General features: G+C 64.5%; 2 protein-coding genes across 2 annotated transcripts; both read right to left on the reverse strand.

Annotated features, from left to right (window-relative positions):
• Positions 1–4,373: 4,373 nt before the first annotated feature.
• On the reverse strand, positions 4,374–4,961 carry EMIHUDRAFT_222061 (hypothetical protein; the record flags this gene model as incomplete). The annotated part of the gene is made up of 3 exons (XM_005793389.1): positions 4,374–4,389; positions 4,463–4,761; positions 4,878–4,961. The coding sequence occupies 3 exons, from the start codon at positions 4,959–4,961 to the stop codon at positions 4,374–4,376; spliced, it is 399 nt and encodes a 132-aa protein (XP_005793446.1).
• A 1,479-nt stretch (positions 4,962–6,440) lies between these two features.
• On the reverse strand, positions 6,441–8,027 carry EMIHUDRAFT_222063 (hypothetical protein; the record flags this gene model as incomplete). The annotated part of the gene is made up of 1 exon (XM_005793390.1): positions 6,441–8,027. One exon carries the CDS (start codon positions 8,025–8,027, stop codon positions 6,441–6,443), a length of 1,587 nt encoding a protein of 528 aa, XP_005793447.1.
• Between the last annotated feature and the right edge of the window lie 6,134 nt (positions 8,028–14,161).

Below are 14,161 nucleotides of genomic sequence, written 5' to 3' on the forward strand. Positions count from 1 at the left end.
GGCGAATCGCGTAAGGCGGTGCTGCAGCATTGCCCGCAGTCGCTTCCCAGCTGGGCGGGCGGGCCGGTGGGAGCCATATGCACACACACGTGTACGCGAACAAAAGCGCCTCTGCTCGTCCTGAATTCACACACACTGTGTTCACACGTGTTTCCCCCCCCACCACACACACACACACACACACACGGACGTACGCATACGAACCGCATTATGACACAGATTCGAGACTCGGTCTCGAACTGGGGTCTCGAGGTTCGATCGAGTGGACGCCATCGGTTATAACCGACCAAGTTTGGTCATAGTTGACCACTCGGGCACCAAACTTGGAAATGCGGCGTCGAAGGAGATATGTTGAGATAGAGATCGTGTCTCGTCTAAGTAAGTGTGTGGGGGGAATTGACCACTCGGGCAAAATCGGCCGAGCCACAAGCGGAGTGGCGGCTGGCCGATTTAAGTGCACCACACACACACACACACACACACGGACGTACGCATACGAACCGCATTATGACACAGATTCGAGACTCGGTCTCGAACTGGGGTCTCGAGGTTCGATCGAGTGGACGCCATCGGTTATAACCGACCAAGTTTGGTCATAGTTGACCACTCGGGCACCAAACTTGGAAATGCGGCGTCGAAGGAGATATGTTGAGATAGAGATCGTGTCTCGTCTAAGTAAGTGTGTGGGGGGAATTGACCACTCGGGCAAAATCGGCCGAGCCACAAGCGGAGTGGCGGCTGGCCGATTTAAGTGGGGGGGCTTTTTGTATTTCTTTCTTTAATGGTGTGAGAAGTAAAAACCCGTTCAGAGCATCCGAGTGAAGAGACGCTACATGAGTGGGGGCCTCGAGCTTCCCGGCGGCCCGGGGTCAAGGGCCGCGCGGGAGGAGGAGGCACGCTTACCCATCACCAGGGCCACCCCGGGGGTTCACCAGGGGGTAGAGGCGGAAGCGGCGAGTGAAGCCCCTTCCCGCCGAGGGCCCGCACCCAAGGGCGCAGAGGCGGAGGCGGCATGGGAAGCTGCCGCGAGCCGCCTTGCCCCCTCGGGCGTCAGCGGCGCGCTTGCGCCCCCGCAGGTGTCTTTCGCGGGGGACCGAGCCAAGCGCCAGAAAGTGGAGACTTCCGGGAACCTTCTCTTATCAGAGACCTCGGGAGGGCAGCATGGCTTCACAGTGTACGCTGACGGCCCGCACCGGCAGGGAGGCGGCGCTGACCGCCTCCCCCGCCTGGAGATCGTGCAGCGCCTGGGTTCCGGCTCAACAAAGGTAGGGGCAGCAGATCGATGCATGCATATTCCCGTAGGCAAAAGTACAGAATCCAACACGCACAGCCTCCCATGCCGGAAGAGGAGGAGTTCCGCGCCGCGTGCGAGCTCTACATGACGTCCGCCTTTGGCGGGAGGCTGGAGGAGGCTACGCAGCGGCGGCTCTACGGGCTCCATGCCCGCGCAACCCGAGGGCTGGCGCCGTCCGCGCCGCCAGAGGGCATGGCTGCCGAGCAGTGGGAAGCGTGGCGCGACGCGGGCTCTGCGCTGTCCGCCGAGGACGCGATGGAGGAGTACATCTCGGCGGTCGAGCTCGCGTCGCTCGAGGCCGGAGAGGAGGCGTCGGAGGAGGGCGCCGCGGCCGAGGGAGGGGGCGGGCTGGAAAGCCTCCCTCAGGGGCTGCGCGAGCAGCTCGAGGCGGCCGGGCTCGTGCCGAGCGGCGTCGATGGCGGCCGGGGCGGCTGCGGCGACGGCGGCGGCGTGGCAGGCAGCATTTTGGAGGCGGCGCGGGCCGGCGGCGACGCCGTGCAGAGGTTCCTCGGCGCGATGGAGGGCGGGGAGAGGCGGCGGGACGCGTTGTCTTCGCGGGATGAGGACGGGCTGAGCGCGCTGCACCACGCCGTCGACAGCGGCCACGCGGCGGCGGTGGAGGCGCTGCGCGCCGCAGAGGCGCCACATGAGCCCTGTCCGCGAAGCTTCCATGACGCTTCCCCGAACCTTCCTGTAGGCGCTGCTCGCCGCAAAGGCGGACGTCGACGCTGTGGACGGCAGCGGCATGTCGCCGCTGCACTACGCGGCGATGCTGGGCGCGAGCGATGCGGCGGGCCTGCTGCTGGGAGCGGGCGCCGACGCGGCCTTGCGTGACGAGGACGGCGCCTCGCCGCTCGACATGGCCGAGGGTGAGGCTGTGACGGAGCTGCTGACGGGGCCCCGGCTGGGCCGCGCAGACGGGCCAGAGCCGAGGGCGTCGGCTGGGGACGTCCCGGCGTCGGAGGAGGGCGAGGCGACGGCGACGGCCATCCAGCGCGGCGAGGTGCGGGGCGAGGCGGGGGCGCAAGCGGCGCTCTCGAGCCTCATGCGCGGACTGCAGGATGGTGTTAAATCGTGACAGTGTCTTTAAATCGTGACACTGCTGACACTGGCCACCCGGCTCGCTGCAGCTCGCGGAGCGCGACCCGATGTCCGAGTACGAGGGGCACGGCCCCGACATTCCGTTTTGAGACGAGTTCCTGTGTATGTATGTATGTATGTAGGAAGGTGAAGAACAGTCAGGCTCGGACTGGACACCGACGCGGTATGCCGTATGGGTGGACGCGGGACAGATGATGACGACACGCACGAGCGACACACAGACACAAACAAGCGCTCACAAGACACACACAGCCAGCGGGCTGGCACACATCCTGAGTGGGCGTACACATCACTCAGGCCACTGTGTGGGATTTCGCGCAATGTACCTTTATAGAGTAATGGTAATCTCTAGTCTTTTTTAGAGATTGAGAGCTTAAAGATTTGAAAGACTCCACTCGGGTCTACAGTGCTACCCAGAGATTTGAGACCAGAGATTTGAGACTTGAGACCTCAGTCACTCGGCCTCCGGTGGGAGACTTTGAGATTAGAGACCAGAGACTTGGAGAATGAGATTTCCCACACCAGAAGGAATCTGCGGTCGAGTTCGCTCGAGATCCAAGATTTGAGACTGAAGATTTGGACGGCCTTCCAACCTAGAGATTTGAGAGCTGAGATTTGGAGATTTGCGGTGTGAATACTGACAAGAGCCTCGAAGCTTCTAGAAGGGTTGGGTGGGTTTGACCTGGAGGGAGATTGAGGTCTGAGATCTGAGATTTGAGATTGAGATTTGAGATTGAGATTTGGGGCCCGGGGAGCCTGCGGCGCCATTTTAATCTGCGCTCCTCTTTATGGCCTGCGGCGCCTGGCTTGAGCTTGGAAGTGTAAACGAGTCCGCCAGGGCGGTCTGCAAACACGGAGCGCGCTGCGCGCGCGGTCTACGCCGAATTAGATGAGAGGGACAGCGCTATCCGCAAAGGCTCGACCAGCTGCGGCGGCTCGTCGGCAAAGGTCGTCCACTCCTTGGCGTACGGCTGAAAGCCGGTGTGCGAGTGGAGCATCTGCGTGTCGAGGCGCCACAGCATCTCGCCCTCAAAGATGATGTCTCGCGACAGCTGGACGTACTTGCGAGTCCGATCCATCGCGCCGTCATACGGCACCTGCTTGCCCTGAGCCAGCCGAGTTGACTCCTCAGCTGAGGCATATGAGAGGTTGTGCTTGGCGCGACAATTTGGGCAGCGCTTGCAGTAGAGGAGCCCGTCAAAGCGCCCGTGCGTGCAGTATACGGTTGGATGGACGGGCTCGTCGCTGACCACAAGGCACACCTTCTGCCCTTGCAAAGCGCATACGGCGCAGAAGATCCACGAGAGCGCTGATGCCCGCCTCGCTCTCGATGCTGCTGACGAGGATGTTGATGGTCGTGGACGCGTGCGTTGTTTGCATGTCGGCGCAGCGATGAGCTCTGCGCGGTCGGGTGTGTCGACTGGGTAACGGGCCATGCCGAGGAGAAGCGCGACGATCTCATCCTCACTCTCGAGCGGCCACAGCTTCGTGGAGAACCGCCTCAGGCGGCGGCGGCGAGTGTCGGCGGCGCAAAGCATTGCAAGCCGAGCGTGCTGGGGCTTCCCGGGGTCCTCAGTCTCAATCTCAAATCTCGAGTCACGCTGCCCTTTTTTCGGTGGTGCCGCAAGCGATGTTTTTCGAACGAAGCGAGATAAAGGCGTTGGAAGGTTGAGGAAGTTCACAGCATTCTGCATCGAAAACGGAATCTCTCTTGCTTGCAGTCTCAGTCTCTCCCACCCCTCATCGAAATCTCAAACTCCCAAAGCGAAAAGGAATCTTCGCCATTTGAGATCTCACGCGTTTCCTCTAGAAACTCACACCGAGCGACGGGAAGACTGAGATTTCGTGGCTGAAGTCTCGACGAAGATTTGGGAGATCTCAAGGGCGGGACTAGAGACTGAGATCTGCCCTGAAATCTTCAGGTCTCACTCCTCTCAATCTCTAAGAAAGACTAGAGATTACCATGACTGCCTTTATATTACCCAAAAGCTAGGCTACACAACGCCCTCTATGTTGGGTCAAGGCGGGCGCCTAGAAGAAGGCGCCGCCCCCCGAGGGGGATCCCACCCGTACCCCGAGCCCCCGTCGAAGAGCGCGTCGAAAGCGTCGTCGCCTTCGTCGTACTCCTCCTCAAAGCACCGGACCGGCTCCCCCCGGCCGTGCTCCCTTGCCCAGCGCATCTGCCGAACATGCGCACGCTGCTCCTCGCGCGCCCTCTCCTCCGCGGCGCGCGGCGTCCACCCGGTGGACGCCAACAGCGACTCGAGCGTCGCGCGATAAATCGCCTCGCCTTCCTCGCGTGATACCGCCTCGCCCGCCTCCTTCGCCACCGCCTTCTTCCCACGCCGCGATAGCTCCTCGCCGCCCTTGCTCGCCAGCGCCGGCGATGCCGCGGCGCGCCCGCCGCGCCCGCGCGCCCGCGCCTGAAAGGTAGCCCTGCCGCGCCCGGCGTCCCCCCCTCCCCCCGCGCCCGAAAGATGACCCGCGCCTCCTCCTCCGTCACGGGCGTCTCGCGACCCCCTCGCGCCTGGAGGATAGCCCGGGCCTCCTCGTCCGTCACGGGCATCTGCGTCTTGTGCTGCAGGGCAATCCTCAGCGCCCGGACGCGCTTGTCCTCCTCGGCCGCGGCCGCCGCGCTCGCCTCCGCCGCCCCAGAGCCCCCTCCTGCCACCGCCTCCTCCGCGTCCGCGCCGCTGTAAGTAGATGAATCCGAACCTCTCCTCCGGGGCACCGACATGGCCGAGGGTGAGGCTGTGACGGAGCTGCTGACGGGGCCCCGGCTGGGCCGCGCAGACGGGCCAGAGCCGAGGGCGTCGGCTGGGGACGTCCCGGCGTCGGAGGAGGGCGAGGCGACGGCGACGGCCATCCAGCGCGGCGAGGTGCGGGGCGAGGCGGGGGCGCAAGCGGCGCTCTCGAGCCTCATGCGCGGACTGCAGGATGGTGTTAAATCGTGACACAGCGCCCCAAAATCCACTGTGTGGGATTTCGCGCAATGTACCTGGCGGGCGCCGCGGACCAGTTCCGCGAGCGCTCGTCAGCGGGTGGTGTGCGGTTCTTGCCGTAGTTCCTCTTCGGTCGCCTAGCCCCGGCGCCGTCTGGCGGACGCCTGCGTGTCACGAGTGCGAGCCGCTCGCGGTTCGTACGCCCGCTTGCGGGTTCGAGTGGCGGGCTATCCCGCTTGCGGGATGGCTTAGCGGGTTCGAGCCGTCACACATTGGCTGCCGGGGTGTGCCGAGGGGGGGCTGGGTGGGCGGTAAGCCGTCATTGCCCGGCGCTGCTTGCAGCGCTCTGGGTGGTAGTGGCGGCGCTCCAAGAGTGGTGCTCTTGGGAAGAGGTTCCTCCTTTCCGCTCCCCCCCCCGCAAGGCGCGAGACACACACTTTCCCTGAGCGCTGTGGTCGCCGCAGACTGGCTCCGACTTGACGGGCGCATGGAGACGTGATGCCTCCATGCGCCCGTCAAGTCGAAATCGATATGCAGCTCGATGGTTTGCCCGAAAAGGTACATGGCGGCGTTTGGCGACAACAGCGCTGCGACCGCGAAGTGGCGGTGGACATGCTCCCACGTTGCCGACGTGGCGCCGGAGTGGCCGGCGCTGCTCACCGCGACCACGACGGCTACTCCGATGCTCCGGGCCGACCCGTCCTACCCGACGGTGGCACTTTTCCACGTCTCGCTCACGCTGAGAAAAATTCTGAAACGGCGTGCAGCAGAGTCGCCGACGAGTCGGTCCGCGTGCCTCCTCGTGTCGCGCATCGTTCTCACCCATCCATAAACTCACTTTGGCCTCACTAAAGCGAGTCTGAATCCTTAATCCTCAGATTGCGTCACTGCGGGGCGTCTCGGCGGAGTGCGGTCAGCCGGTGATGTGGCCTGGGCGGCATGCTTGGATGCGTGGCTCACTCTCAGAGAACGCTCACCCCTAGACGCGTCTCCACCCTGTGGATATATTACTGGAATCGGAGGGGGGGGCACGCCCGCCTCGGGCGCGCCCGTACTAGACGCCGCGCCGGCCCACCGGGGAGCCCACGCGCCAGTCGTCGGCATCACTCGGCAAACTGGCTCCGCCTCGCATCCGCTCCCTGCGTCACGCGCGGGGTCGTGAGCATCGTGCCCGGCGAGACACGCGACAGACGGCTCATGGATGACTGCATGCTCTTGAACGAGGAGTCAGCCTTCTTTGCCTGGAGCTCCATTGCAAAGGCTGCAGACGCATCCCAGTCCGACATGGCCACTATGCTCATCACGACAGCGGCCTCCACGATTGCGATGCCAGCTTTGCCCCAATAGACGGTTTCAACGCCGGTGTGCATGATCATGACGAGGACAAATACGCTCCCGATCGAGCACGGGAGCTCAAAGGCGAACGCCAAGATCGTGTTGAGGATGGTGCGCCCTTGCGCAGCAAAGACGCCGCCAGTGCCAACGCCAACCAGCAGCTGGCCCATCGAGGCGAGGAAACCGGGCACAATCATGCGCGAGGCCACCTCGACGACGTACGGATCGGACGAGATGGTCGACATCGCCGCGTGGCGCACGGGTGCGACAGCAAGCATGGAGCCACCAACGATTATGACGCCCGCGGCGACTGCCATGGCGGCAGCTCGCGCCGCCGCCGGGCCATCGCCTCGTCCGAGGTGGAAGCCCACACGAACCGCCGCCACGCCGATGAGCATGTTGCTGGCGCCGCCGGCGACGATGTTAATCAGCGCCTGCGTCGCGGAGCTGCAAGCGACGGCGAGGGTGCCCAACTGCGAGATCATCAGCGTACTCGATTGGTCGACGAGCATCTGGAAGATGATGGTTCCGACCAGGGGCAGCGCCTGCGCGAGGAAGACCTTCACGTACTTCTGGTCGATGGACTCCATCGACCAACCGGGCCAGGTCTCGAGGTGGGCCTTGCGGTAGACAAACATATACAAGAAGAAGGCGAGAGGCTGTAGGCAGCGGGACATCGAGATGGACATGGCCGCTCCCACGAACCCAAAGCCCCCAAAGCCGGTGACTGCACGCAATGATGCCGGCCCGCCAAAGACAAAGAACCAATTCAGCAGGATATTTACAAAGAAGAAGAAGAGGTTGTTGTACATCGCTGGTTTGGTGATGCCCATCGCCTGGAAGTAAAATCTCATGCACTGGTACCACCCGTTTGGGATCGGCCAAAACACGTTGAACTTCGCATAGTGCCCGGCGAGCAAGCAAACAGCGTCGGAGAAGCCCAGCAGCTTCAGCACCGGACCCACGTAGAAGAAGCAGATCAAGCTGGGCAGCATTCCGACCGCGAGCGCGATGATGGAGAGCTGCAGCCAGCGTCCGGCCATCATGGGGTTGTCAGCGCCGATCGCCTGACTGACCAGCGCATTCAGCACCTGGTTGAAGGCGAGCGGCGGGGCAGCCGCGATGTTGACAACCATGTCAGAGAGGGAGGCGGCGGCAAGGTACTCGTGAGGAGCAAACGCGCCGTCGGTGATGTGGCCAACAAACGCCGAGTCGGTCGAGCCCATGCCGAGCCGGCAGGCAAACGAGACGAGCATAGGCCACCCCATGCTGGCCATCGCCACCACCTCTGCGCGGCGGCTGAAGTACGGGCGGCCGCCCAGGAGCGGCTCCCCCGACGATTTTGTGCTCAGCATCGCGCGGCCTGCGCGGCCTGCGCGCCCCCAGGCGCGCGAATGGCGATGCGCCTCCCCAGCGCGCGTACACACGCTGCGATCAGAGGTTGGGACGCACGCAAATCCACGGGGCATTTCACAGCCTTGTTATTGAGAACAAAACTCCCTGGCACGACACTGGTTATTGAGAAGACACAGACCTTGTTATGGACAAGAAAATACCTTCACACCGAGAGACAGAGCTTCCGAGCTCGCACGCCGCGCGTAGGGCCCTTAGGGGCCTAGAGAAGTGAGTGAGTGAGTATTCTTGATACGAAACCACGACGACACACACCAGTCGACTCGTATCGGTTGCCTCCATGAACGGCGGAGCTATTCTCGGGCCCACACCACACCTGGCTCCAACGTGGACACGCCCATAGCTGGGGACACTACTAGGTCATGCATGGCATCAGAAGTTTTATCTCTGGGCCCCGAAAGGCATCTCTAGCAGCGTCGTTACGCATGCGCCCTCCCCTCCTGGGCGCATGCGCCTCACATCTCGCCAGAGCATAAGCTCTTGGTGTGCGGCGAGACGAGTTTTTCGCCATCGCCGCGAGCAGCAAGCCGCCCGCCGCAAACAGCCGGAGGCATCGCCACGGCACTGACTGCGCCGCGATCCCGCACCCGTCGACGAAGCTCCCCCCGCGGAAGACCGCGCGTAGCGACGCCTTGACGATCGAGATGAGCGCGCTCGAGGCTCGCCCACCTACTGCCCCTGAGAGTTGGTTACGAGTGCCGGAGTGGGATCAGCTCCCCCCCTTGGGTTCGAAGCCGCCACAACCTCACACCCAACACCACAGGTGGGATCAGAGAGAGACTCCGCACCGGACACCGCCCGGGCACAGACTCCCTACCCATCGGATCGCACAGGGCCCCCTCGGAGCAGCCCACACACAATCACGCATCGGCAGAATTAGTGCCTGACGAGTCAGGCACACACACACACACACACACACACACACACACACACACACGCCTAGTGAACACAACCCTCTCCCTTTGGACCCCGACCCCGCACCGCCCATACCGCGTTGGTGTCCAGTCCGAGCCTGACTGTTCTTCACCTTACTACATACATACATACCGCCCCTCGGGGTGGGGGTGCACCCGCCCCTGTCGGGCGCCGCTTGCGGCGCCTGGCAGGGGCCGCACCCCCTGGGTGGGGGCGGGCGGTTCCCACATGCCGGCTCTCCGCCACAACCCCCGCCGGGAGGGAATCCCAGCTCACGGGAACTGATGGACCTCTCCAGCGGAGGGAAAGACACGGCCCGATTGTGTGCTCTCTCTTCTTCTGACCGTATCTGATCTCTCGGAAGCATCTCAGCTACTCGGTTTTATTTGTCCTTGCTCGCAATGCGGTCCGCGAGGTCGGTGGCGGTCGCGTCGTCGCTGCTGCCGCTCAGCCGATCCTGAGCAAGCGGGATTCGCGGCTAAGCCCGCTCGTACAGGAGGGGCGACGCGTAGCCCTTTCCGATGGCTTTTGGCATTGGGGCATCTTAACGTTCCGGCGTCACGCATCTCAGTGCCATTCGCATCACGTCTATCGTCACCAAAGTCTGCTTGACGTCGTGGCTCACGCTGAGCCGGTTGAGCGACTTGCGACACGCCTGAAAGGTGGAGGGACCAAGGAGTGGCAGTAGAGAGGGCGCTCGGTGGCTAACTAATAGACGAAGTAACCCACTGCTCCCCGGGCCACTTTAGAACTCCCGCTGGCACAAGGGTCCCGCGCTGGCCCAAATGCGCACCTGCGCAAGCTTGACGTCGGGATGCGGCAGGTCACTGTCCGCCTGCGATGAGCGCGGCGGCAGTGGTGGGCCGATGTCGGAGACGCCGGTTTGTGGTGGCTTGGGTGGTGGGCATCGTCACAGCATCCAACGGCAAGGGCAGCAGTGAGGACAGAGGGTCTCGCTCCAGCCTCAGCGCTCGACCCCATAGCCCCCCTTCGTTGCAACCGCCCAACAATCCTCGCGTGTGTGAATTGCTCCCTTCGTATGTCAGCCAGCCTCACGTGTGGCCGAGAGTGCAGCTGATGACGGCGAGGGCCGTGGAGGCGGAGCGCGCCAGCATGGCAGGGAGGGCGTTGGTGGAGGTGGAGCGCGTTCGGTAGAGGTAGTAGAGCACGCCGCCGGCCGCCGCGACGGCGAGGGCGGCGCGCGCACCCATATACGCTCTGGGGCAGGGCCAGCACGATCCTGCGCCTCGGCGGCGATGAGGGACGCAGGGTACAAATGGACGGGTCAACTTTGTGACAGTGTTTTTTTTAGAGCGCCTTCGTTGTTAAAGGCCCACTTCAAGCCCCCTTTCGGCTTTGAGCAAGTGTGCACACTTGGCCGCCGCTGCCTCCTGAGCCCCGCTGAGCACTCCCACGCCGGTTGTGTCTGCTCTCCACGCCCACCAGCTCGACCAACTCGACCGCCTGTGATGATAGATAGAGGTAGAGGGAGGCCTTTAAAATGGCAAGTTAAGCCCCCAAACCTCCTCGTTTCTTAAAAGGTATTAAAAAATCTGGGCCTAAGGCGTGTGGTCATTGCTCTTTTATCGGATCGAAGAGAGAGTTCGAATTGCGAATTAGCGGCGGCTTCTGGCGCACACGCCCGTCGAGCGCCCGGTCGCCTTCATACAACACTCTTTCACAGCCGACCCAGGCGACACGCACGACCCAGTTGCGGACTGGCGCGTGCCAACAAATCTCACCGCCGGGAGGATCTCACCTGAGTGGTCCCTCGGACTCCTTGCGGACTTTGCGGACTGCACTGCTTCGCTCCGCTAGTCCTGGCCGGCCTGCCCAGAGTCCTTGAAGCCGGGGGGGTACACTGCCGCGTCCTCACGCCGCACCTCTGTCAGCTCGAGGCTACCGACCCGCCGCTCCAGCCTTGCGAACTTGCGGTCCAGCTGGTAGCGCATGCCACCCGCCGTCCAGTCGACAGAGACGAACCCGGGCTCGTCGCGGCCGAGGGAAGCGGGGAACACCAGCGTGATGCCCCCGTCGCAATAGAGCGAGCAGTAGCGCGTGCGGTCGCCCGGCGGAGGGTCGTAGAGGCCGCTACCCGGCGGCAAGTCCTCCTCCGCGCCGCCGCCGCCGCCGCCGCCGCCGCCGCCGCCGCTCTCCGCCTCACGCGCCACCAGCACCCGCTCCAACGAGAGGTCGCCCTCGGCTGCGGCGGCGTAGACGAACTTTACGCGCACGCGCCGCCCCTCCTCGCGCACGCCCAGCTCGAACAGCAGCGCGCCGTCCGCACCCGCGTCCTCCCCCTGCTCGCCCGACCCCGCCGTGAAGGAGTAGCCGTTGCCGACGCACGCGCAGCCTCGCTGCCGGTCGAAGCTCGCCGGCGTGAGTGTCCGGCTGGTGTCGTACGCCTTGTCTGGTGGCGCATCCCTCCACGCAACCTCGCCGTCGCGCTCGACAGCGACCGCGCCGGCCGACGGCAGCGACGGACCCGCCACCCACTTGGGCACCTCGCCAGGCGGGCCCGAGGGCTCGTAGGCGACGCAGCTGCCCTTCCACTCGCCGAGCTGCGCTTGCGCGAAGGTCGCGAGCTGCCAGCGCGCATTGTTGGCCCACTTTTGCGCGCGGTAGGCCTCGAGGATCTCCTCGTCCCCCATGCCCTCGAGCTCGAGCTCCGCCTCCTCGCTCTGGAACGCGCCGCGCGCCGCCTCCTGCGCGTCGACCGCGCATATGTCGGGCGACGACGCGTCAAACCACTCGTCCCACGCGTCGTCGCAGCCCATGTAGTGGACGAGGAGCTGGTCGCCGCGCGTCTGCCGCACCGTCGCGCGCCACCACGCCTGCGACGCCTGGTCCTTGCACAGCACCGCGTCGCCCTCGCCCACAGGCACGGGCTCAGCGCCGGGCGTGGGCGAGGACACAAGCACCGGCTCGGGCGGCGGATCCGAGAGCGAGACGGCGCCGGCGCGGAGGGCGGTCCGCGGCGCGAGCGCGGGCAGCGGGGCGCGGAGCCGCAGCGCCGCGACGCCCTGGACAACGACCAGGGCGGCTGTCGCGAGTATCACCATCGGCGAATAAAACTCCGCCTTAAAGATGCGCTGCAGGCATATTCAAGATGCGTTGCGTTTTCCCTATTGAAAGTCGCGACAAATGTCCCTCGTCCAGCCTGCAGCATGGCGAGGCGCGAGAGCGCAACGCGGTCGCGGTGGCGCACCGAGAGGGGCCGCCTGGCCACCGCTGCCACGGCGCCGCACGGACTTCACCCACTTTCGCGACTGTGGCCATCCAACAGTCTGCCGGCGCGGCGGGCGCATTCGAATGCGCCGGCCGCGCCGGCAGACTGCCAGTGCTTGCTATCCCGGGGGGGGGGGCGGCAAACGCGGGCTGGCGTGCTAGGGACGAGCATGCTGCGGCGGATCGTCCATGAACTGCGTCGTGAGGACCTCTCACGGGCGTGAGGACCTCGGACGCTCGCAAAAGTGTGAGGACCTCTGCGCTCCAGGCGATCGTGAGCACCTCTTGGCGTCGCGATCTTGGCGGGCGTGAGGGTGTCAGCTGGCGTGTGGCGAGGTCTCGAAGTGTAGGTTTGCACTTGTAGAAAGCCTTAAGCCGTTGTATCAGCCGTATGCACTAGTCCCAGGTCCTCTCACGGGCACGCCAGAGCGCAGAGGTCCTCACGCCGCAGAGGTCCTCACACACGTCCCGGACTTGTGAGTTCACCTGTGTTGTCAAGAACGCAGGGCGGTGGCCTTGGCGTCCCTTGCTAGGATGCCACGCCGGGGGTGTCCAGGGGGAGTGTCCGAGGTTTGGCGCACCTCTGTGTGGCACACCATGGCCATGGGCCGTCAATCTTGATCAAAGCGATTATTGAGATTCCTTCTATGGCAAAATGGATGAATAAACTCGATCCCAGTAGTGCGGTAGACAGCGATGGCCCCCCGGGAGTCTCACTTGAACTACGGTAGAGGGTTTCAGACCTCCTTGCTTGCATCAGCTGGGTGGAGGAAAATTCTTTTCCTTTTTCTTTTGCCGTCTCAGAAGGACAGCGATGGCCCCCCGGGCGGTCAGCGCCTGTGATAATTCTTTTCTTCCCCGTGCCCAGTGTTGTGCGAGGGAGTTTTGTTGTAAGATTCCCGTGCCCAGTGTTGTGCGAGGGAGTTTTGTTGTAAGATTCTTTTCTTCGTGCAACCTCGATGATTGATTTACCCGGCGTTGCTCGGCTAACCTTCGGTGGCACACACATTCGAGAAGGCAAATTTTTTGATGGCGGAGGACCTGCCGCGGGCCGGCGCGAATGCGTACCTGTGGGAGGACGCCGCGGGCGCCAGCCTCGCCCACGCCGCCTCCGCGTCACCCGCCAGCAGCGCACCCACGCCGGCCACAGCGGGCTGCTCGCCTTGCAGCTCCTCGCACGCCTCTTGGATGGGCAGCCAGGGGATGGGCAGCCAGGGCATGGGCAGCCAGGGCAGCGCGTCGGCGGGGTCGTACGGCCCGCGTGCGCCGGCGGCGTACCCGCTCTCGTACGCCTCCGCCGACCTGCCCGCCGTCGGAGACGGAGGCAGCGGCAGGCTCAACGCTCGGCGGTGGCCGGTAGAGAGCCCGCGGCCGGCGGCTTGCGGCGGCGCGCCGCCGCTCGGCGCGTACTCGATGGGGCAGGTGCAGGAGCTGCTGGCGGAGCAGCAGTCAAAGAACATCGAGCTCATCGCGCAGGCGCCCACGCGGCCGCCCCTCTCCAATCACGAACACACGCACAGACGGGCGCCGGCGCCGGTCGAGAGAGGAGTACGCACCGCTCTCTCGCCGCTCGCGGCCGCATGCCCACGCGTCCGCTGCCCGCCCCGTTCCCTTCGCACCCCCACATCCCCGCGCGGGACGCCCTCCCGCCTCCCCGCCCCACCACACCACACCACAACACAGACACACGCCGGCACACAAGCCGTGCCCCGGGGGCCAGCGTCTGTGCGTCCGGTGGCTCAGACTCCCTTTGCATTCCCACTGTGCCTCCCCGTGCCTGCAGCCTGGCGTCTGTGCCCCGTCTGTGCCTCGCCCCGTCCCTCCGAGTCTTCCTCCTCCGCATCCGCCCCACGCACCCCACAACTCAAACCCCTTTCACACTTTTCGCGCTGGCCCGCCTCACCGGCCCCCGCCCTCACCCCCCCCCCCCCCC

The sequence above is a fragment of the Emiliania huxleyi genome (genome assembly GCF_000372725.1).
Source record: "Emiliania huxleyi CCMP1516 unplaced genomic scaffold EMIHUscaffold_101, whole genome shotgun sequence".
NCBI classification, from domain to species: Eukaryota; Haptophyta; order Isochrysidales; family Noelaerhabdaceae; genus Emiliania; species Emiliania huxleyi.